Source organism: Dendrobates tinctorius, unplaced genomic scaffold, assembly GCF_039654945.1.
Source record: "Dendrobates tinctorius isolate UK_male_01 unplaced genomic scaffold, ASM3965494v1 ptg000213l, whole genome shotgun sequence".
In the NCBI taxonomy this organism is placed as follows: Eukaryota; Metazoa; Chordata; class Amphibia; order Anura; family Dendrobatidae; genus Dendrobates; species Dendrobates tinctorius.
This window is the reverse complement of record NW_027361880.1, coordinates 6898912-6921774: the sequence shown is the minus strand read 5'-3', so window position 1 is coordinate 6921774 and position 22863 is coordinate 6898912. Positions and strand designations below refer to the sequence as shown.

Sequence of the window (22863 nt, the reverse complement as noted above, 5' to 3'; positions counted from 1 at the left end):
TATTACTACCATAGTGACCGAATAATATCACATACAACGAACAAATACCACCGCACCATGAACAGACCGCAAATTACCACCACAAAGTGACCAAATAATTGAATATACAAGGGACAAATACCACTGCACCATGCCCAGACCACATATTACCACCACATGGAGACTGAATACTACAATACTGACATTAATTAAAAAAACATAATACTATGACCATAAGAGACATTATACACACAAGATCTGTACTTAGTATGCAGTGTCTGTGTACAGGTAATATAGTGATCAATGACATTATACACAGGAGCTCTGTATATAATGTACAGGTAACACAGTGATCACCGGTGACATTATACACAGGACCTCTGTACATAGTGTCAGTGTACAGGTAACACACTAACTCACCAGTGATGTCTCTAGGTGAAGTCCTTCATCTTTGGTTTTCATCTTCCATCCAGCACAGATCGCCATCACGTCTTCCAGCCAGGACTTGTCTCTGCAGGAAATAACACAGTTATCTAGAGCTCCGCTTGCAGAACACATTACTTATTTTTTCCCAACTTCTACATTACACCACATGAAGAAAAAAAGGCGACATAGTATCACTCTACACAGTAACAGGACCGCCCCCCCATTTACAACAGTATCCTCAAGAAAATAAAATAAATACATCACTGCAGTAATAATATCCCTTAATCAGCCCCTATGGTAATAATATCCCCCATCCTGACCCCCGTGTGTCTCATTCCTGGCTTCAGCCATATGTTCTCCCATCCCACCCTCATCAGTATCCATTCTGCCCCATATGATCTCCCCTCCTGACCAATCTGTCTAAATCGTATCCATCCTGCCCCATGACCCTGCTCCATCTATCTCCAATCATGCCCAGTGTCTCACATTCTGCCCCCTCCTGTGTCTCACTGTCACATTCTGCCCCCTCCTGTGTCTCACTGTCACATTCTGCCCCCTCCTGTGTATCACTGTCACATTCTGCCCCCTTCTGTGTCTCACTGTCACATTCTGCCCACTTCTGTGTCTCACTGTCACATTCTGCCCCCTCCTGTGTCTCACTGTCACATTCTGCCCCCTCCTGTGTCTCACTGTCACATTCTGCCCCCTCCTGTGTCTCACTGTCACATTCTGCCCCCTCCTGTGTCTCACTGTCACATTCTGCCCCCTTCTGTGTCTCACTGTCACATTCTGCCCCTTCTGTGTCTCACTGTCACATTACGCCCCTCCTGTGTCTCACTGTCACATTCTGCCCCCTCCTGTGTCTCACTGTCACATTCTGCCCCCTCCTGTGTCTCACTGTCACATTCTGCCCCCTCCTGTGTCTCACTGTCACATTCTGCCCCCTCCTGTGTCTGTCACATTCTGCCCCCTCCTGTGTCTCACTGTCACATTCTGCCCCCTCCTGTGTCTCACTGTCACATTCTGCCCCCTTCTGTGTCTCACTGTCACATTCTGCCCCCTTCTGTGTCTCACTGTCACATTCTGCCCCCATGTCCAGCATTCTGCCCCAGTGTCTTGCATTCTACCCCCAGCGTCCACCATTCTGCCCGCAGCGTCCAACATTCTGCCCCAGCTCACAGCCTGCCCCCATGTCCAGCATTCTGCCCCCAGCGTCCAGCATTCTGCCTCAGTCTCCAGCATTCTGCCCCAGCTTCGAGCATTCTGCCCCATGTCCAGAATTCTGCCCCAGCGTCCAGCATTCTTCTGCCCCATGTCCAGCATTCTGCCCCGTCTCACAGGCTGCCCTCATATCCAGCATTCTGCCACCAGCGTCCAGCATTCTGTCCCCAGCGTCCAGCATTCTGCCCCATGTCCATTCTGCCCCCAGTGTCCAGCATTATGCCCCATGTCCAGCATTCTGCCCCATGTCCATTCTGCCCCCAGCATTCCTGCCCCATGTCCAGCATTCTGCCTCCAGCATTCTGCCCCCAGCATCCAGCATTCTGCCTCCAGCATTCTGCCCCCAGCGTCCAGCATTCTGCCTCCAGCATTCTGCCCCCAGCGTCCAGCATTCTGCCCCCAGCGTCCAGCATTCTGCCCCCAGCATTCTGCCCCCAGCGTCCAGCATTCTGCCCCCAGAATTCTGCCCCCAGCATCCAGCATTCTGCCCCCAGCATTCTGCCCCAGCGTCCAGCATTCTGCCCCATGTCCATTCTGCCCCCAGCATTCCTGCCCCATGTCCAGCATTCTGCCCCCAGCATCCAGCATTCTGCCTCCAGCATTCTGCCCCCAGCGTCCAGCATTCTGCCTCCAGAATTCTGCCCCCAGCGTCCAGCATTCTGCCCCCAGCATTCTGCCCCCAGCGTCCAGCATTCTGCCCCCAGCATTCTGCCCCCAGCATTCTGCCCCCAGCATTCTGCCCCCAGCGTCCAGCATTCTGCCCCCAGCGTCCAGCATTCTGCCCCCAGAATTCTGCCCCCAGCATCCAGCATTCTGCCCCCAACATTCTGCCCCCAGCGTCCAGCATTCTGCCCCCAGCATTCTGCCCCAGCATCCAGCATTCTGCCCCATGTCCATTCTGCCCCCAGCATTCCTGCCCCATGTCCAGCATTCTGCCTCCAGCATTCTGCCCCCAGCATCCAGCATTCTGCCTCCAGCATTCTGCCCCCAGCGTCCAGCATTCTGCCTCCAGCATTCTGCCCCCAGCGTTCAGCATTCTGCCCCCAGCGTCCAGCATTCTGCCCCCAGCATTCTGCCCCAGCGTCCAGCATTCTGCTCCGGGCCCCCTGGATAGCCGCTCTCAAAAAAAAAAAAAAAATTCTTCTTACCTTGTTATCTGGCTGTGCTCCAGCGGCGAGGCTCTCCCAGACCCACGTGGCACACTGACAGAATGAGGAAGTGGAGGAGCAGAGCAGTGTGTGATGTCAGGTGAGGGCGGAGCTGTGGCTGGACCATTGTGCAGGGGGGGATTTCGGCGCTGGCTGGACCATGGTGCGGGGGGGGGGCCTGCCCGAGGGGCCCGGGGGGCCCGGCAGGCGCTGAGTCTGAATTTAAAATAAAGCTGCAGAAGCCTGTATAAAATGTAGGGGGGCCCCAGCGCGGATCGGGCTGCCAGCATGGTCGGGCCCCCCTAATCACCGGGCCCCATACACATGTAAGGCCTGTCATGCCCTGATGGCGGCCCTGCTTTTATGGCATCAAAGCTACATATATATATATATATATATATATATAGTGGTACAGTAAAGGGTGTTTTACTGGATGGGAGATACATTTCTCCCAGCAGATTAATGTTTGGCTGGGTTTTTCCCTAAAGAAAGGACCTGCAATGATGTCATGGTCACGTGATCAGCCCATTGTCACGCTCGCACCTTGGCTGAGTGGCGCGAGCCGGGGGGTTGTGGCCCCACTGTGCCACAAACCAGACTACCCTGGAAGGGGCGTAACTACGGCAGCTACCTCGGTCTTTGCTGGAGCCTCTGATGGTGAGGTCAGGCTTGTGTGGCAGGTAGCTGCCGGGTGCCACTCCAGGGTGGTGTCTGGCTGTGGCTGCTGATCCTACTCGGGAACAGAACACCTGGACAGGTGTGAGTGACAAGCAGGCTGGGACACAGGGCAAGCGGACACGGCTGGGACACAGGGCAAGCAGGCACGGCTTGGTACACTGGCAGGCAGGCACGGCTTGAAGACACAGGGCAGGCGAACACGGCTTGGAGACCCTGGACAGGCGGGCACGGCTGGGAGACACAGGACAGGCGGGCACGGCTTGGAGACACAGGACAGGCGGGCACGGCTTGGAGACACAGGATTTAATGGCGCCGGTCATAACCGCCGCCGTCCCCCTAGCCCCGGGCCCCCCCCGCGGCTAGTTCTTACCTGCTCCGGCGCGCGCCGCCGCTTCCTCCCTCCTCCGGTCCACGCACGCCGCCTTCCTCCTCCTGCTCACGCGCGCCCCACCTTCCTGGTCTCCCAACAGCGGCGACCCTGCACATGCGCACTAGGGCGCGGGCGTGCGGCCGTCGGGAAGTTTAACCCTGCGGTGGGCGGCGGCCGATTAGTGGCCATCCTATCGCCTACCAGCAGGGGATATATCAGGCGTCTCCCACAAGGGGAGGACGCCTGATTATTGTGTGTCCATACCTGCTCTAGGTTCCTATAGGTCTCTTTTCTTCTCATACGTTCCCTAGTCTTGCTGTCTCTACCTCTGGTGTTTTGCCCTGTCTTCCTGCCCTTCATCTGTCCTGCCTACTTCTAGTGCCACTACCTTCGTCTCCCCGGTTCCCTGTCTCTGTTTCGTCCTCCGGCGTCTGTTCTGTTCCCTGCCCAGCATCCTGCCCTCTGTCCTCATCCTCCTGCACGGAGTTCCGGGCCTTGGTAAGCCTCACCAGCCGGTTGCCTTCTCCAGTCCCCCGAGCCGCCCCTCTCGGTTCCAGCAGTCGCGGTTCTGCCCTCTGCGGTCCTGCCCCTAACGATCCCTGTACAGGGGTCGGTCATCACCTGGTGCGCTCGACCCAGGGGCTCCGGATCCGCGACCCAGAGGGTCCACTCTTCGACCTTTATCTCCTCCTGAACGTCACACAGGACAGGCGGGCACAGCTTGGAGACACAGGACAGGTGGGCACGGCTTGGAGACACAGGACAGGTGGGCACGGCTTGGAGACACAGGACAGGCGGGCACGGCTTGAGACACAGGACAGGCAGGCATGGCTTGAGACACAGGACAGGCGGGCACGGCTTGAGACACAGGACAGGCGGGCGTGGTATGAGAAAGAACAGGTAAGGACCTGTTCACACAGCAGGTGTAGGCAGGAAGGAGTGGTGTATGTTGGAACAGGATTTGGACCTGTTCACACAGGAGGTGCAGGTACGGATATAGGCTGGAGTGTGGAGTAGGCAGAGCCGCTGGAGTGTGGAGTAGGCAGAGCCGCAGGGGTGCGGAGCAGGCTGGGCTGAAAGGGGGCCGTGCAGGCAGAGCGGCTAGGGAGCCGTGCAGGCAGAGCGGCTAGGGAGCCGTGCAGGCAGAGCAGCTAGGGAGCCGTGCAGGCAGAGCGGCTAGGGAGCCGAGCAGGCAGAGCGGCTAGGGGGCCGAGCAGGCAGAGCGGCTAGGGGGCCGAGCAGGCAGAGCGGCTAGGGGGCCGAGCAGGCAGAGCGGCTAGGGGGCCGAGCAGGCAGACTGGCTAGGGAGCCAAACAGACAGAGCGGCTAGGGAGCCAAGCAGGCAGAGCGGCTAAGGAGCCGAACAGGCAGAGCGGCTAGGGAGCCGAACAGACAGAGCGGCTAGGGAGCCGAGCAGGCAGAGCGGCTAAGGAGCCGAACAGGCAGAGCGGCTAGGGAGCAGAAAAGGCAGAGCGGCTAAGGAGCCGAACAGGCAGAGCGGCTAGGGAGCCGAACAGGCAGAGCGGCTAAGGAGCCGAACAGGCAGAGCGGCTAGGGAGCTGAGCAGGCAGAGCTGCGAGGGTGCAGATGCACAGACAGAGCTGCAAGGGTGCAGATGCACAGACAGGGAGGACACAAGGAAAGACACAGCAGGGAAGGAAGCCACGGACAAGGAGAAAGGGAGACTAAGGTAGGACAGAGTACAGACAAGGTACTGGAACCAAGACTCAAGGGCCAGGATATTCAGCCTCCTGGCAGGCGGACAGAGAAGTACTAGGCAAGGTACCAAGACACAGGAATATGCAATAAGAGCCTTCAGAGAAGGAAAGACATAGGACAGGGCCTGGCTAACTCAGCAGCAAGGAGCTAACTGAGTTTAGACATTGCACAGGCAATGTTTCAGTGGGTGTGGCGGAACTAAATAGTCAAGGGCTCTAGGTGATTGGTCAGGGACAGATTAGACAGGTGCTCCCTGACTGCATAAGAACCAGAGAGTTCTGGCGCCGCCCCCCTTTACACACATAGCCAGGAAACATACAGAAGAGCAGAGGCACAGAGCACAGGGCTGGCAATAGACAGAATTCACAGCATGACCCGGAGCAGTGAGTAAGTTGATGTGCGGGGGATGGGAGGCCATGCAGTGACGCCAGCAGGGTTGTTACACCCATGTGATGTCTACCTCACCGGTGGGAGGAGTTATGGGCTATGTAATGGAGGATTGTATTTGGCACATGGTGAGTGTGTGTGGAAAATACAGGAACTTGGCTGGAGTTAGTCTGAATCTGTTTGCTGGACTGCACGTGCTGCAGAGCTATAGCAGCAAGACTCCAAACAACCCTGGGAATGGCATCTGGCGGATGCCGCAGGACCTGGCTGCCGCTTAGTTAAGCCCGTCCTGTGCAAGGGGTGAGTCTGGGACCAGTGGTTCTCCAAGCTGGAGTAACATAGTAACATAGTAACATAGTTTTGAATGCTGAAGGAAGACCGTATGTCCATCTAGTTAAGCCTATTTTTAGTGCAGCTGTTCTGCATTGTTGATCCTGGAGAAGGCAAAAAACCCACAGAGTAGAAGCCAATTTTCTCCATAGGGAAAAAATTCCTTCCCCTAAGCTGGGTCAACCATCTACCTATAATATTATGTTATTCGTAACCTTCTATACTGTTACTCACAAGAAAAGCATCCATTCCTTTCTTAAATTCATTCAGTGAGTTGGCCATCACCACTTCCTCAGGAAGAGAATTCCAGAGCCTCACTGCTCTTACCGTGAAGAACCCTCTTCTATGCTGGTGCAGAAATTGTCTTTCCTCCAAACGAAGAGAATGCCCCCTTGCTCTTGTCACAGTCCTTGGTACAAACAGTTCATTGGAGAGATCCCTGTACATCTGTACATCATGTACATTCTCTGTACATTTATGTTTTTCCCTTATTTTCTGTTAACCTGCTGTTTGCAAAGTGACATTAATCCACTAAAATTGGACTTTAAGCCTGTGTGTTGCCTCGTTACTTCAGCCCTGCCATTACCTACCAGAGCGAATCCCAACAATTGGTGGAGAATGCGGGCAAACACAGTGAGGCCAGGCTGTTTTTGCTTATTTTTGATCTGTACCCCAGCCTATGTCCTGGGTGAAACAAGTGGCAGAGACCCAGGCGGGGAACTTTCCAGAAATGGAGGCCACGGTCAAAACTATCATAGAGGCCATGCCACAGCAGCAGCAGGCTATGCAGCAACAGGCTACACAGCAGCAGCAGGCTATGCAGCAGCAGGAGGCCATGCGGCAGCAGCAGCAGGAGGCCATGCGACAACAGGCTATGCAGCAGCAGGCTATGCAGCAGCAGCAGGAAACCAATCAGCTGTTGATACAGCGTATCACGACAACACAGACAAAAGGAACTAACCGGGGAATCCATGATGTCCGGAAAGCGGTTCGTACTGCAGTTCCCAAAATGGAGAAGTCGGACGATGTGGAGGAGTACCTGGAGATGTTCGAAGGAGTCGCTGAGAGAGAAGCTACCCCGGGACCAGTGGGCAGAAATCATCGTCCGTTTCTGGCCCCAGGACCTTTGAAAGCATATCAGGACCTATCCACGGAGCAAAGGGCAGACTACACGGTCGTCAAGGGTGAGATACTGGCACGTCTTGGGGTAAATGATGTGTTAGTTCGGGCCCAGCGGGTACACCAGTGGGAGTTTACCCCCTCCAAGCTGGCTCGGTCACAGTATTACGACCTGTTGCACCTGTCACGAAAGTGGACACAGCCTGAGGTGTTGTCCCCCACGGCCATGCTGGACCACATAGTGACTGATAAGTTTTGGATGGCTTTGCCCCACTACCTCCAGACATGGGTTGGACAGGCATCCCCTACTAATGCCATGCAAATGATAGACCTCATAAAAAGGTATGGGGTTACCAAAGAGCTACAGGGAGGGACTCCCCGGAAGGTACCAGGAAGGTTCCCTAAGTCTCCAACCCCTGCTTCGGCGAGCAGAGCCCAGGAAGGCCGCTCAGGACTTATCTGGGGAAGTAAGGAGCCCCATAATCTGCTGGCGGTGCCAGGAGCCAGGGCATATGAGAGCTGATTACCCCCACCTGGCTGAGCCCACGGACACCAACTTTGGGTACCGCCAGTCTCACTATGCCGAACCAATGTGTGCAATGGGTACCACGAAAGGTCCCAATATGAAACATTTATGTCAGGTTGAAGTGGAGGGCATCACAGCTGTGGCCCTATTGGGCTCAGGGAGTCTTGTAACCCTGGTACGAGCCAGCTGAATACAAACCAGCGAGTATACGGGTCGGAAACTTGGGGTGTTGTGTATACATGGGGACTTAAAAGTCTATCCCACCGCACTTGTGGTGATCAGCACGCCAGCGGGGAGGCGGTGCCACGAGGTGGGGGTTGTGACTAATTTGCATTATGAGGTGATAATTGGAAGAGACTTTCCTTTATTTTCTATGCTGTGTCCATCTGTTTTCTCACCCACGGAGCAACTGCCGGCACCAGAGGCAACCAGGTTACATTCTCCAGAAGTAGGGCATGAACCTGGTGGCCCGGAGGAAGAAGTGCTGGCAGTAGGGGTAACTGTTGTGAGCTCTCTTGATCCAATGTTTGAGGCAAGGCTCCCTCTGATGGATACTGCTTGTAGTGGTTCTGATCAGCATGATGTTAACCCAACAGCTGCAGAAGATAATTGGAGGAGTGGTGGTAGTGACTGGGACTACATAAGCGAGCAAACTTCACTCAGTGACTGCCGGTGATACTCCTTTCTTTGCTTACTGAGGATTTCTGTCTGCTGCCTGATCCTGCATTTTTTCAGCTAAGTGTCATTTGCTAAACCCTTTGCATCTGTTTTTGCCTTGCTGTCAGGGGCCAGCTGCTCCCCCTGGGAATGCTGGCTCCTGCCCTGTATTTTTGTATCTTGTGTTTGTTTGCTCAGTCCCCTGCTGTATTAGCCTGTTGCTAACCGCCAGTTCACACCTGAGAGCTGAGTCGTGTTGGAATTATTAGGATTTTTGCGTGATTGCAGACAGTGCCTTTACTGCCCTGTCCTATCTAGTCAGTGTGGGCCCCATCATTTGCTCAGTCTATTTTCTGTCTGTGTTTGTGCTTCATCTTGTCTCACCGACAATATATGTTTGGCGGCTGTCTATTCCTTTGGGGATCTGCTCTGGGGCAGTTTAGATTTCACCTTTCTGTCTTTAGGCTTAGTTAGTCCTCCGGCTGTGACGAGGCATCTAGGGCAACGTAGGAATGCTCCACGGCTACTGCTAGTTGTGTTGTTAAGATCAGTGGTCTGCAATCCGCTGAGCGACCAACCTCTCTGGTGTTCTGGTGCCATAGCCTATTGCGCTCTCCTCCTCGGTGACCCATTCATAACAGGTAACCTTCCCTTCGGTGGACAAGGGGAAGAGTTCTCCCATAGAAGTATTGGCTGGAGAGGTGGAAGACTTGCCACCGAGACACGAGTTGTCAGACTTGAATGTGCCAGGTGACAATTTTGGTATTGTGCAACTACGAGACCCTACTTTGGCCCGGGACAGAGAAAATGTACTGTTTGTCAATGGGGAACCCCAACAACCTGGGGCAGCTACAGTGCTGCCATGCTTTGAGCTACACCAAGATTTGTTGTACCGAGAGGAGAAAATACATGGGGAACTGGTAGAATAGTTACTCGTACCTCAGACATATCGTAGGTTGGTAATGGACATAGCACATGCGCATGTACTTGGCGGGCATTTGGGCCAAAAGAAAACCCTAGACCGAATTCTGCAGTGGTTCTACTGGCTAGGGGTCCATGAAGAAGTTAAACGGTACTGTAGTTCCTGTCCAGTGTGCCAGGTAACCAGTCCCCAGCCTCGCTTTCGGAGTCCTTTAGTGCCTTTGCCAATTATAGAGGTACCCTTCGAGAGAGTGGCAATGGATCTGGTGGGGCCTCTTAATAAGTCAGCAAGGGGACACCAACACATCCTGGTAGTTCTAGATTATGGTACCTGATATCCTGAGGCCATTCCTCTACACCACACATCAGCTAAGCTTATAGCAAAGGAACTCATGGGTATGTTTTCGCGGGTGGGAATTCCTCAAGAGATTTTAAGGAACCAGGGAACCCCCTTTATGTAAATAATTATGAAGGAACTCTGCCGTTTACTAAATGTTAAGCAGTTGCGCACATCGGTCTATCATCCCCAAACAGACGGTCTGGTAGAAAGGTTCAATAAGACGCTGAAAAGCATGTTAAAAAAGGCAGTTTCCAAAGATGGGAAGGACTGGGATCTCTTATTGCCATATTTGTTGTTTGCAGTGCGGGAGGTGCCTCAGGCGTCTACGGGGTTCTCGCCTTTTGAATTATTGTACGGCAGACATCCACGGGGCTTACTCGATATAGCCAAAGAGGCCCGGGAGAACCAACCTACTCCCCACAAAAGTGTGATAGAACATGTTGCAAAAATGCAAGAAAGAATGGGGACAATCCTATCCTTAGTCCGGGAACATATGGGGGTAGCACAACAGTCACAGTCGGGTCTATAACCGGGAGGCTCGGGTAAGAACCTTTAGCCGATCGGGTGTTGGTATTTTTGCTTATCGTAGATAGCAAATTCCTTGAAAGGTGTCAGGGACCCTACGAGGTCATGGAAAAGGTGGGGCCAGTAGACTACAAGGTACACCAGCCCGTGTGACGGGACCCGCAGGACGGTAACTAAAACAACAAGACACGGCACGTGACAATGTCCTGTGTGACACGGCTCGCAGGCCGGCAACCAAAGCAACAAGACAAGGGGAAGGGAAAACAGTTACAACGGTGGGAAAGGGGAAGTGGAGACCTCCTGCACTCCCCTGAGTCAGTGTCCCTAATGCTCCTAACATTCCCTATGCCGGTTCCGCACCGGGCGCCGATCAGGAACCTGTCGCCCTAGCACACCCTACACCTATCCCTTGCTAGGGAGCAGGATGGCGCAGGCACTGGCCCCACCGTTGTACTAATACACACTAAGGAAAAACACAAACAGGGAAACACCACTTAGCTTTACTCTGTTGGACTTGCTCCAGGCAACAGAGTCCACCACCAGAATGCAGCTCTCCTCCTGAATCACTGCCACCAAGCTCTGTCAGAGCTACAAGGAAATCCCCTATGACTCCTTCCACACCAGGGCTAAGACAGTGCTGCAAAGAACGCTCTCCAGCTCCTTCCTCTACCAAGGATGGTTGAAATGAACACTATCACCAACACTGATTGCAACACATGTGACTCTTTTATAGCAGAGCCAGCAATCACACCTGTATTATAATCATGTGCACTAAACTAAAGAAACTAGAGTGCAATGACGCTCACCACCACCGGGGGCAAACTTAGAACAAACGACACCACAGTGCAATAATCCTAATGGCCACCGGGGGCAAAAACCAAACCTAAGCACAGCTTAGGGAAAAAAAAGGTTACCTGTGCTTTATATCAGTCCTGATCCAGCATGGATCATGACACCAGGACGGAGAAAGCGAGAACAGGTTTACCATGTTAATTTGCTTAAACCATGGAAAGATAGAGAAAACCTTGGTGGGGATAGTCTGCTGCCTGCGTTTCAGATGGAGAAGGTTCCATTACCTCGGGGCGAGGCAGGAGAAGCCCAACCCGCAGTCAAAATTGCCAATACTTTGTCTCCTAGACAGGTTCAGGAGGTCCGGGAGTTCATTAGCCGAAATACAGATGTTTTTTCGGAGTTCCTCGGACACACTTCCCTAATCCAACATGACATTGTCACGGAACCACAGGCCAAAGTCCGACTAAAGCCATATCGGGTGCCTGAGGCCCTGTGACAAGCCATCTCGGAAGAGGTGAAAACTATGCTACAGTTAGGGGTCATAGAAGAGTCCCAAAGTGAGTGGGCCAGCCCAATAGTCCTAATACCCAAGCCTGATGGGTCTCTAAGATTCTGTAATGATTTTAGAAAGCTTAATGACATTTCAAAGTTTGACGCCTACCACATGCCCCGGGTTGACGAGTTGATAGAGCGATTTGGGCAGGCACGGTATTTTACAACTCTGGATCTCACAAAAGGTTATTGGCAGGTACCCCTAACAGAGGCGGCGAAGGAAAAAACGGCTTTTGTAACACCCGAGGGGCTGTTCCAGTATTAAGTGCTACTCTTTGGGTTGCATGGCGCTCCAGCAATGTTCCAGCGATTAATGGATATTGTTCTCCGTCCCGATCGCCGCTATGCCTCAGCCTATCTAGACGATATTATTGTGTACAGCACCGACTGGGAAAGTCACTTAGCAAAAGTACAGGCAGTGATAGACTCTCTGCGACAAGCAGGGCTAACTGCCAACCCAAAGAAGTGTTCCATAGGGTTGGAGGAAGCTCGGTACCTGGGTTATGTCATTGGGAGAGGAGTTCTCAAGCCTCAAGTAAACAAAGTGGAGGCAATTCAGAACTGGCCCCGTCCTCTCACAACAAAACAGGTAAAAGCCTTTTTAGGTTTGGTGGGATATTACAGGAGGTTCATTCCCAACTTTGCAACCCTGTCCGCGCCTTTAACAGACTGCTTAAAAGGGAGGAAATCTGTGATGGTCCACTGGAATGATCAGTTAGAGGGGGCCTTTACAAAGTTAAAAGGGGTACTGTGTGGTACACCAGTCCTGGTCACTCCAAATTTCAAAAGAGAGTTCGTTGTGCAGACGGATGCCTCTGAGATAGGGCTCGGTGCCGTGCTGTCTCAGGTTAACGGGGAAGAGCATCCCGTTAGTTTACTAAGCCGGAAGCTTACCTCAGCTGAAACCAGGTACAATATTGTGGAGAGAGAGTGCCTGGCCATCAAGTGGGCACTGGAGTCATTGCACTATTTCTGAGGAGAACATTTCGGTTGGTGACAGATCATTCCCCTCTTACGTGGATGAGTCAAGCTAAGGAGAGGAATGCCGGAGTCACCAGGTGGTTCCTGTCACTGCAAAATTTTACATTTTCAGTAGAACATCGGGCAGGCAGACTACAGGGGAATGCAGATGCCCTATCCAGAGGTCACTGTATGTCATGTGTCCACCCCTCTAGGGTTGAACATAGGAGGGAGGTATGTGGTACAGTAAAGGGTGTTTTACTGGATGGGAGATACATTTCTCCCAGCAGATTAATGTTTGGCCGGGTTTTTCCCTAAAGACAAGGACCTGCAATGATGTCATGGTCACGTGAACAGCCCATGTGATGTCTACCTCACCGGTGGGAGGGGTTATGGGCTATGTAATGGAGGTTTGTATTTGGCACATGGTGAGTGTGTGTGGAAGATACAGGAACTTGGCTGGAGTTAGCCTGAATCTGTTTGCTGGACTGCACGTGCTGCAGAGCTATAGCAGCAAGACTCCAAACAACCCTGGGAATGGCACCTGGCGGATGCTGCAGGACCTGGCAGCCACTTAGTTAAGCCCGTCCCGTGCAAGGGGTGACTCTGGGACCAGTGGTTCTCCAAGCTGGAGTACATTTATATTTTTCCCTTATTTTCTGTTAACCTGCTGTTTGCAAAGTGACATTAAACCACTGAAATTGGACTTTAAGCCTGTGTGTTGCCTCGATACTGCAGCCCTGCCATTACTTACCAGAGAGAATCCCTACAATATATATATATATACTAGCTGAAGAGCCCGGCGCTGCCCGGGCATAGTAACTAACTGTGGTTAGTTATAGCAAATTATAATTATCCTCCATCCCATAGTCCCGTGCCCATATACCCATCATACATATCCACGATCCCATAGGCCAGTGCCCATATAACCATCATACATATCCTCCATCCCATAGTCGAATGCCCATATACCCATCACACATCCTCCATCCCATAGGCCCGTGCCCATATACCCATCATACACTTCCTCCATCCCATAGTCCCGTGCCCATATATACCCATCATACATATCCCCCATCACATAGTAGAGTGCCCATATACCCATCACGCATCCTCCATCCCATAGTCCAGTGCCCATATACCCATCACACATCCTCCATCCCATAGTCAACCATTATGACATCATAATGAGCGGCGGGGCTTGTAACCTATGATGAATCAGTGTCGCCATGGAAACCACTGTGACATCATACATATTCTCCATCCTATAGTCCCATGCCCATATACCCATCACACTTCCTCCATCCCATAGTCCCATGCCTATATACCCATCATACATATTCGCCATCCCATAGTCGAGTGCCCACACACCCATCACACATCCTTCATCTCATAGTCCCTTGCCCATATACGCATCATACACATCCTCCATCCCATAGTCCCGTGCCCATATATACCCATCATGCATATCCGCCATCCCATGGTCCCATGCCCATATACTCATCATACATATCCTCCATCCCATAGTCCCGTGCCCATATGTACCCATCATACATATCCTCCATCCCATAGTAGAGTGCCCATATACCCATCACACATCCTCCATCCCATAGTAGAGTGCCCATATACCCATCACACATCCTCCATCCCATAGTCCCGTGCCCATATACCCATCATACATATCCTCCATCCTATAGTCCAGTGCCCATATACCCATCACACATCCTCCGTCCCATAGTCAACCATTATGACATCATAATGAGCGGCGGGGCTTGCAACCTATGATGAATCAGCGTCGCCATGGCAACCATTGTGACATCATAATGAGGGGCGGGGCTTGATACGCACACACTGTTTCCCCATTGTGTAGATAGGGGCATTATGACACCATAATGAGGGGTGGGGCTTGACGCGCACACACTTTTTCCCCAGTATGTAGATAGGGGCAAAATTGTTTGGTGAATTGGAACGCGCAGGGTTAAAATTTCGCCTCACAACGTAGCTTACGACGCTCTTGGGGTCCAGACGTGTGACTGTGCCAAATTTTGTGGCTGTAGCTGTGACGGTGCGGATGCCTATCCCGGACACACACACACACACACATACACATACATACATACATACATACATACATACATACACACTTTGAGCTTTATATATTATATATATATATATACTGTGTATATATATATAGCCACACACACACATTTATATATATTGCATAGTCTTCTTTATTATGTATATTGCTGTCCCTTACACAGTGCCCTCTCTTGTTATGTACAGTACCATCCCTTACATATTGGATTATATAGAGCTCTGTTTTTTATTACATACCGTCCTGTCTTGTTAGCTGTATAATGCAATGATGGCTGATGGAGCATGGGAAAGCTTCCTTTCTAATGCAGGAGCTGATGAACTGGAAGTCTGGTCACCGGCTCCTCGATCAGCAGTCATTTTAAATCTAAAAAGAGAGGGGACTATGTAATAAAAGAAGGCGCTGTGAATAACAAAATTAACAAGAATACACTATGTAAGAGACAGCACTATACAAAACAGCAGAGGAAGCTATTTAATAAGGGACAGCACCATATATAACTAGAGAGTATGGTACGTAATAAGGGACGGTGTTATACCTAATAAAAGAGGAAACTATGTAACTATGGATGGTGTTATACAGAATTAGTGAGTACATTATATGCTAAGGGACTATATGAAGCTCAAAGTGTGTATGTATGTATGTATGTATGTATGTGTGTGGGTCGCCCTCGCACACCCAGGGCAGCGGGGTACTCGGTATCGGGCCGGTGTCGAGGCTGGAATGTGTCACAGCAGCGGTGACCCGGTCCGTGGCCCTGGGCGCCCAATATCAATGGCGGTGATGTTAATGGTGTTAAAGTTTATATGAATAGTTTGTGACGCCACCCGTGGTGTTTGGCAAGTAAGATGGTAAGTCAACGCTGCATACAGATCCGCTGGGACTGATGGTGTGGTGCAGCAGAGATGGTATAGCTCCCCACAGGTGGAGCTGTAGTCCCAGGGCAGTGTAGGTGCAATGGATGAGGAGAGGCGCAGAATGTATGAAGGCTGGTACCCAGGTGTAGTGGTGCGGGAATAACTGGAGGACACCAGAGTATGCGGTTCCAAAGCTTTACTCACTGTTTGCAGTTCACACAACCGCCTGCCTCCATACTGCGTTCTCCAAGTCAGGGCTCCAGCCAACCTCCAGGCAGGATAAGATTCTCCCTTCCTCACTCCACCAACATGTACCTTACTGACCGACTCCTCCAATGTACCTTTAGGTGCGAAGCACTCCAGTACTTAGTTACCCTGGAATGCCTCTAGGTGTTCCTAGTCTTTACTTGTATGACAGACAGCAGTAGCCTGCTTCGGGGACTCCTCATTGCGTCCCGGCTCTCTATTCAGTTGCTGCTGTGTCCCAAGTCTATGATGGGAGCAAGGCGTTAGTGGCTCACTACTCCTCCGGTGTCTGTTGCCGGACATAAAGATCCAATCAACCTCGGGGACCGGGCCCCGACCTTTGCGCTCTCTAGACTGGAAGGGTTCTCTCTCTTTCTCAACCTGCTTCCCACCATCCTTCTGTTCTCCATTCCGATCTGTTCTATCTCTCTCTTATGGAATCTGTAGTCTCCAGTCTACGTCTCTTTCACCTTCTCTTCCTTCCCTAGGGAGCTCGTTCCACTAAGACCAGTCCTCAGCCTCTCTTGACTGACTGCCTTCCTCCGCCTTGAGCTCCTCTCAGCCTGACCTGCTGTCAGCCTGCTCTCTCTCTCAGACCCCCGTCTGACTGACCTTCTGTCAGACTGACCTCAAATCCTACACCTTCCCTCTCTTTTATATCTAACTCCACCCACCTCCCCAGCACCTCTCGTGTTACGAAGCCAGGGACCACAAAAGGCACTCTATGACCTTTCCAGCATAAAGCATGGATGGGTCCCTGCTGAACTATCCTGCGTGTGGGGTGCAGGTGTTGGAATGCGGAAAGGAGTTCCCAGCCTACCTGGATGGTGGGGCACTACACCTTAGGAGAAGGTGCAGTACCTCTGTGGCGACTGAAGCCTCAGGGGCGCCATATGTGTGTGTGTGTATGTCCGGGATAGGCATCCGTACCGTCGCAGCTACAGCCACAAAATTTGGCAAAGTCACACGTCTGGACCCCGAGAGCGTCTTAAGCTATTTTGTGAGGTGAAATTTTAACTCCGCGCGTTCCAATTCACCAAACAATTTTGCCCCTGTCTACATAATGGGGAAAAAGTGTGTGCGCATCAAGCCCCGCCCCTATTTATGTCATAATGCCCCTAACTACATAATGGGGAAACAGTGTGTGCGTATCAAGCTTCGCCCCTCATTATGATGTCACAATGGTTGCCATGGCGACGCTGATGTCATCAAGCCCCACCGCTCATTATGATGTCATAATGGTTGACTGTTATGAGTTCATTTTCCCCTTCACCATTGAGGTCTGATGAACTCCCTCTTCTGGTGAAGGAAGGTAGTGAGGCTGATTACCAAGCACCTGAGCTGGGAGAGGATGACTGGGCGACGGGGATCTCTGACTGGATATAAGGCAGCCGACGCCTTTCTGCCTCGCTGGTGATTTCTCTGTGGAATTCTAGGAGACCAGTCTGATTCCTGCTCCTCAAAAGCTAAGTTTTCTGCTTTGCCTTTTTGCATTTGTGTTTTGGTTTTAGTTTGCCTTGCTTTTCTGGATTCTGCCATTCCCTGCTGGGGTGAGATGAATTCCTTTTTTGTCTGTTTGCTCTGTCTTCAGAAAATACCTGAGTACTGACATAGTCTTTTTGAAGCCTAGCGTCTTCAGGGCCTTTTTCCCTGTCAGTCAGTTGGCTCTTATTTTGATAGGGTTTTTCGCGGATTGCAGACAGCAGCTTTCCTATCCTGTCCTATCTAGTTAGCTTGGGCCCCATCATTTGCTCAGTCTATCTTTCTATCTGTGTTAGTGTTTTTTCTTCTTGCTTCACCGTCATTATATGTTGGGGGCTGCCTATTGCTTTGGGGTCTGCTCTGGGGCAGTTTAGATTTCCCTTTCTGTCTTTAGGCTAGGCAGTTCTCCGGCTGTGATCGAGGGTTCTAGGGCATCGTAGGAATCCCCCACGGCTACTGCTAGTTGTTGTTGATAGGCTCAGGGGTCTGCAATCCGATAGCTGCCAACTTCTCTGGTTTTCTGGACTTAGCTAGCATTTCTGTTTTTGCCTCCTATGGTGACTCATTCATAACAGAATCACCAGCCATACCGCAGATCCTAGGGTACTCAATAGCAGGAAAGAATTAAAAAAAAAAAAAAGGGTGTATATTTTTTCCTCTATATCTCTGAGGCCGTAGGGGGAATTTTTTTTTCTCTCAATGGAGATAAAGCAATTGTCTGATCGTGTGGAGTAGCTTGCTGCGGAAGTGCGGGGAATTTCCACCTACCTTGCTCATTCTCATGCTGCTGAACCAAAGATCCCTACTCCTGATATGTTTTTTGGGGATCGGTCTAAATTTTTGAATTTCAAAAATAATTGTAAATGATTTTTTGCCTTGAAGCCCAACTCGTCAGGGAGCTCTGCGCAGCAGGTTAAAATTGTCATCTCTTTGCTGCGTGGCGATCCCCAGGATTGGGCATTTTCTTTGAAACCTGATGATCCTATTCTGACTAATGTGAACGCATTTTTTCAAGCCTTGGGGTTGTTGTGATCAGGCTGAAAAGACCCTGTTGGCATTGAGCCAGGGTCGAGATTCTGCAGAATTGTACTGTCAAAAATTCCGAAAGTGGGCGGTCCTTACTGCCTGGAATGATAATGCCTTGGCAGCTCTCTTTCGGAAGGGTTTGTCAGAAGCCGTAAAAGATACTATGGTGGGATTTCCTGTTCTCTCTGGTCTGGACGATTCTATGTCATTAGCCATTCAGGTTGATCGGCGTTTACGTGAACGCAGGACTGCACGAGAGGTGTTGCCACATGTTGAACAAGTGTCTGAACCTATGCAATGTGATAGAGTTTTGTCCAGGGAGCAACGTCAGGAGTTCAGAAAGCGTAATAAGCTGTGTTTTTTTTTGTGGAGATGCCTCGCATATTATTTCTGTCTGTCCTAAACGAGAGAAACGTTTTGCACACACGTTTTCTGTGGGTGGTGTTCAACCTAAGTTTCTTCTGGCAATTACTCTGATCTGCTCCCTGTCCACATTTTCCACCAAGGCTTTTGTGGATTCGAGAGCAGCCCTGAACCTAATGGACTTGGATTTCCTATGACACCTCTGCGGACGCCTATCCCTTTGAGGGGGATTGATGCTACTCCTTTGGCGAAAAGTAAACCTCAGTTTTGGACCCAGGTGGTAATGCGGGTCACCCCAAACCATCAAGAAAATTGCAGATTTTTGGTGTTGCATAATTTGCATGATACATTGTTCTGGGGTTTCCCTGGTTGCAAATTCATAATCCAGTTTTGGACTGGAAATCTGTGTCTGTGGTGAGTTGGGGTTGTCGGTGTGCCCTTAGTGAGGCTCCGATTTTTTCCACCTCTCCTCAGTCGCATGATGTTCCTGACTATTTGGCGAACTTTTATGATGTATTTAGTGAGAATGAGTCTGCGTCTTTGCCTCCTCATAGGAGTTATGACTGTGCAATTGAACTGAGCCCGGGGTGTAAATTTCCCAAGGGTCGGCTCTTCAATTTATCTGTACCCGAGCACGAGGCTATGTGATCCTATATTAAGGAGGCGTTGGAGAAGGGTCATATTAGACCATCATCTTCACCATTAGGTGCTGGGTTTTTTTTCGTGGCCAAAAAGGATGGTTCATTAAGGCCTTGTATTGATTATCGTGCCCTCAACAAAATTACTATTAAATATCAGTATCCGTTACCCCTGATTTCTGACCTATTCTCCAGAGTTAAAGGTGCTTGCTGGTTTACCAAGCTTGACCTCAGGGGGGCGTATAATCTTATCCGCATTAAGCATGGGGATGAATGGAAGATGGCATTTAATACTCCAGAGGGACATTTTGAGTACCTGGTGATGCCTTTTGGGCTCACTAATGCCCCTTCTGTCTTCCAGTGCTTCATGAACGACATTTTCTGAGACTTTGTGGATAAATTTTTGATTATCTATCTGGATGATATTTTGATCTTCTCCAAGGATTGGGATTCTCATGTGGAACATGTTCGGACGGTGTTCCGGATCTTGAGGGAGAATTCCCTGTATGTCAAAGGATCGAAATGCCTTTTTGGGGTACAGAGGATTTCATTTTTGGGATTTATTTTGTCTCCGTCAACTATTGAAATGGATCCGGCCAAGGTACAGGCCATTTATGATTGGGTTCAGCCCACTTCTTTGAAGGCCCTTCAGAAGTTTTTGGGTTTTGCTAATTTTTATCGGAAATTTATAGCAAAATTTTCTAGTATTGCCAAGCCATTGACTGATCTGACTAAGAAGGGTGCTGATGTGTTGAATTGGTCTCCGGAGGCTGTTTCTTCCTTTCAGGAGCTGAAGCGAAGATTCACTTCTGCCCCGGTTTTGCGGCAACCTGATGTCTCACTCCCGTTCCAGGTAGAGGTGGACGCTTATGAGATTGGTGCAGGAGCTGTTTTGTCCCAAAAGGATCCTGTAACATCTAAAATGAATCCCTGTGCTTTCTTTTCCCGAAAGTTCTCCCCATCTGAACGTAACTATGATGTGGGGAATCGGGAACTGTTGGCCATGAAATGGGCATTTGAGGAGTGGAGACATTGGTTGGAGGGAGCTAAACATCAAGTCGTGGTCCTCACTGACCACAAAAATTTGATTTACCTGGAGTCGGCCAAACGCTTGAACCCTAGACAGGCTAGATGGGCCTTGTTTTTTTCACGTTTTGATTTTGTGGTCTCTTTTCTTGCTGGCACTAAGAATGTCAAGGCTGACGCTCTTTCTAGGAGCTTCTTTGCTGATTCTCCTGTGGTGGCCAAGCCTGCTACCATCTTAGGCGAAGGGGTAGTTCTTTCTGCCATCTCGCCCGATTTGAGACGTGCTCTGGAAGAGTTCCAAGAGGACAAACCTGAGCGTTGTCCCAGTGGAAAGTTGTATGTTCCTGACCAATGGAAGAAGAGAGTGATGTCTGAAGTTCATTGCTCTGCATTGGCTGGTCATCCAGATATTTTTGGTACTAGAGATCTGGTGAGTCGGTCTTTTTGGTGGCCTGCCTTGTCTCGTGATGTCAGGAATTTTGTGCAGTCCTGTGGGACTTGCACCCGGTCTAAACCTTGTTCTCGCTCTAGTGGGTTGTTGATGCCTTTGCCGGTCCCCAGGAGGCCATGGACCCATATTTCAATGGATTTCATCTCTGATATGCCTGTCTCTCAGAGAATGACTGTTATTTGGGTGATTTGTGATAGGTTCTCTAAGATGGTTCATCTTGTACCACTCCCTAAGTTGCCATCTTCTTCTGAGTTGGTGCCCCTGTTTTTGCAACAGGTGGTTCGCTTGCACAGGATTCCTGAGAACATTGTATCTGACAGAGGAGTTCAGTTTGTGTCTAGATTTTGGAGGATGTTCTGTTCCAAGCTGGGAATTCAGTTGTCCTTCTCCTCTGCGTTTCACCCTCAGACCAATGGGCAGACGGAGAGAACAAACCAGACCTTGGAGTCGTATTTGAGATGTTTTATTTCCGCTGATCAGGATGATTGGGTTTCATTTTTGCCCTTGGCCGAATTTGCTTTAAATAATAGAGCTAGTTCTGCCACTTTGATGTCACCCTTTTTTTTGTAACTTTGGGTTTCATCCTCGATTTTCTTCAGGGCAGGTGGAGCCTTCTGCCTGCCCAGGTGTTGACACTGTGGTGGAGAGAATACACCAGATCTGGGACCAAGTGGTGGATAAGTTATCTCTCTCCCAGGAAAAGGCCCAGGGGTTTTCCAACCGACATAGGACCGTTGGTCCCCAGTTTAAGGTGGGTGATATGGTTTGGTTATCATCAAAAAATATCGCTATGAAGGTAGCTTCTCCTAAGTTTAAGCCTAGATTTATTGGACCTTACAAGATTTTGGAGATCATTAATCCGGTCTCTTTTCGGTTGGCTCTTCCTGTCACATTTAAAATCCATAATGTGTTTCATAAGTCCTTGTTGAAGAGGTTTTTTGAACCAGTAGTTCCTGGGGTGGCACCTCCGGAACCTGTATTAGTTGAAGGTAACAGGGAATATGAGGTAGAGAAGATACTGGATTCCCGTCTGGCTAGACGGAGACTCCAGTATTTGGTTAAGTGGAAGGGTTATGGTCAGGAGGATAATTCCTGGGTCTCTGCCTCTGATATTCATGCCAAAAGATTGGTGCGTGCCTTTCATCGGGCTCACCCTGATCGCCCTGGTGGCGTGGATGAGGGTTCGGTGACCCCTCCTCAAGGGGGAGGTACTGTTATGAGTTCATTTTCCCCTTCACCATTGAGGTCTGATGAACTCCCTCTTCTGGTGAAGGAAGGTAGTGAGGCTGATTACCAAGCACCTGAGCTGGGAGAGGATGACTGGGCGACGGGAATCTCTGACCGGATATAAGGCAGCCGACGCCCTTCTGCCTCGCTGGTGATTTCTCTGTGGAATTCTAGGAGACCAGTCTGATTCCTGCTCCTCAAAAGCTAAGTTTACTGCTTTGCCTTTTTGCATTTGTGTTTTGGTTTTAGTTTGCCTTGCTTTTCTGGATTCTGCCATTCCCTGCTGGGGTGAGATGAATTCCTTTTTTGTCTGTTTGCTCTGTCTTCAGAAAATACCTGAGTACTGACATAGTCTTTTTGAAGACTAGCGTCTTCAGGGCCTTTTTCCCTGTCAGTCAGTTGGCTCTTATTTTGATAGGGTTTTTCGCGGATTGCAGACAGCAGCTTTCCTATCCTGTCCTATCTAGTTAGCTTGGGCCCCATCATTTGCTCAGTCTATCTTTCTATCTGTGTTAGTGTTTTTTCTTCTTGCTTCACCGTCATTATATGTTGGGGGCTGCTTATTGCTTTGGGGTCTGCTCTGGGGCAGTTTAGATTTCCCTTTCTGTCTTTAGGCTAGGCAGTTCTCCGGCTGTGATCGAGGGTTCTAGGGCATCGTAGGAACCCCCCACGGCTACTGCTAGTTGTTGTTGATAGGTTCAGGGGTCTGCAATCCGATAGCTGCCAACTTCTCTGGTTTTCTGGACTTAGCTAGCATTTCTGTTTTTGCCTCCTACGGTGACTCATTCATAACAGTTGACTA

At 50.4% G+C, this 22863-nt stretch overlaps 1 protein-coding gene across 3 annotated transcripts in view; it reads right to left on the bottom strand.

The window, feature by feature from the left end:
* The window catches only part of GAL3ST1 (galactose-3-O-sulfotransferase 1), a 192784-nt gene that overhangs the window by 83324 nt on the left and 86597 nt on the right, over positions 1-22863 (bottom strand). The window contains exon 2 of one of the 3 annotated variants that reach the window (XM_073554809.1): positions 14985-15111. The exons of 1 other annotated variant lie outside the window; for it this stretch is intronic. Coding sequence is in view for 1 of the 2 variants with exons in the window: in XM_073554807.1 (XP_073410908.1) it covers positions 400-537 (138 nt within the window). In the remaining variant the exon portion in view is untranslated. Of the gene's footprint in view, positions 1-399; positions 938-14984; positions 15112-22863 lie in introns of those variants that run through there. One more of the 3 variants, XM_073554807.1, reaches the window with a different exon arrangement.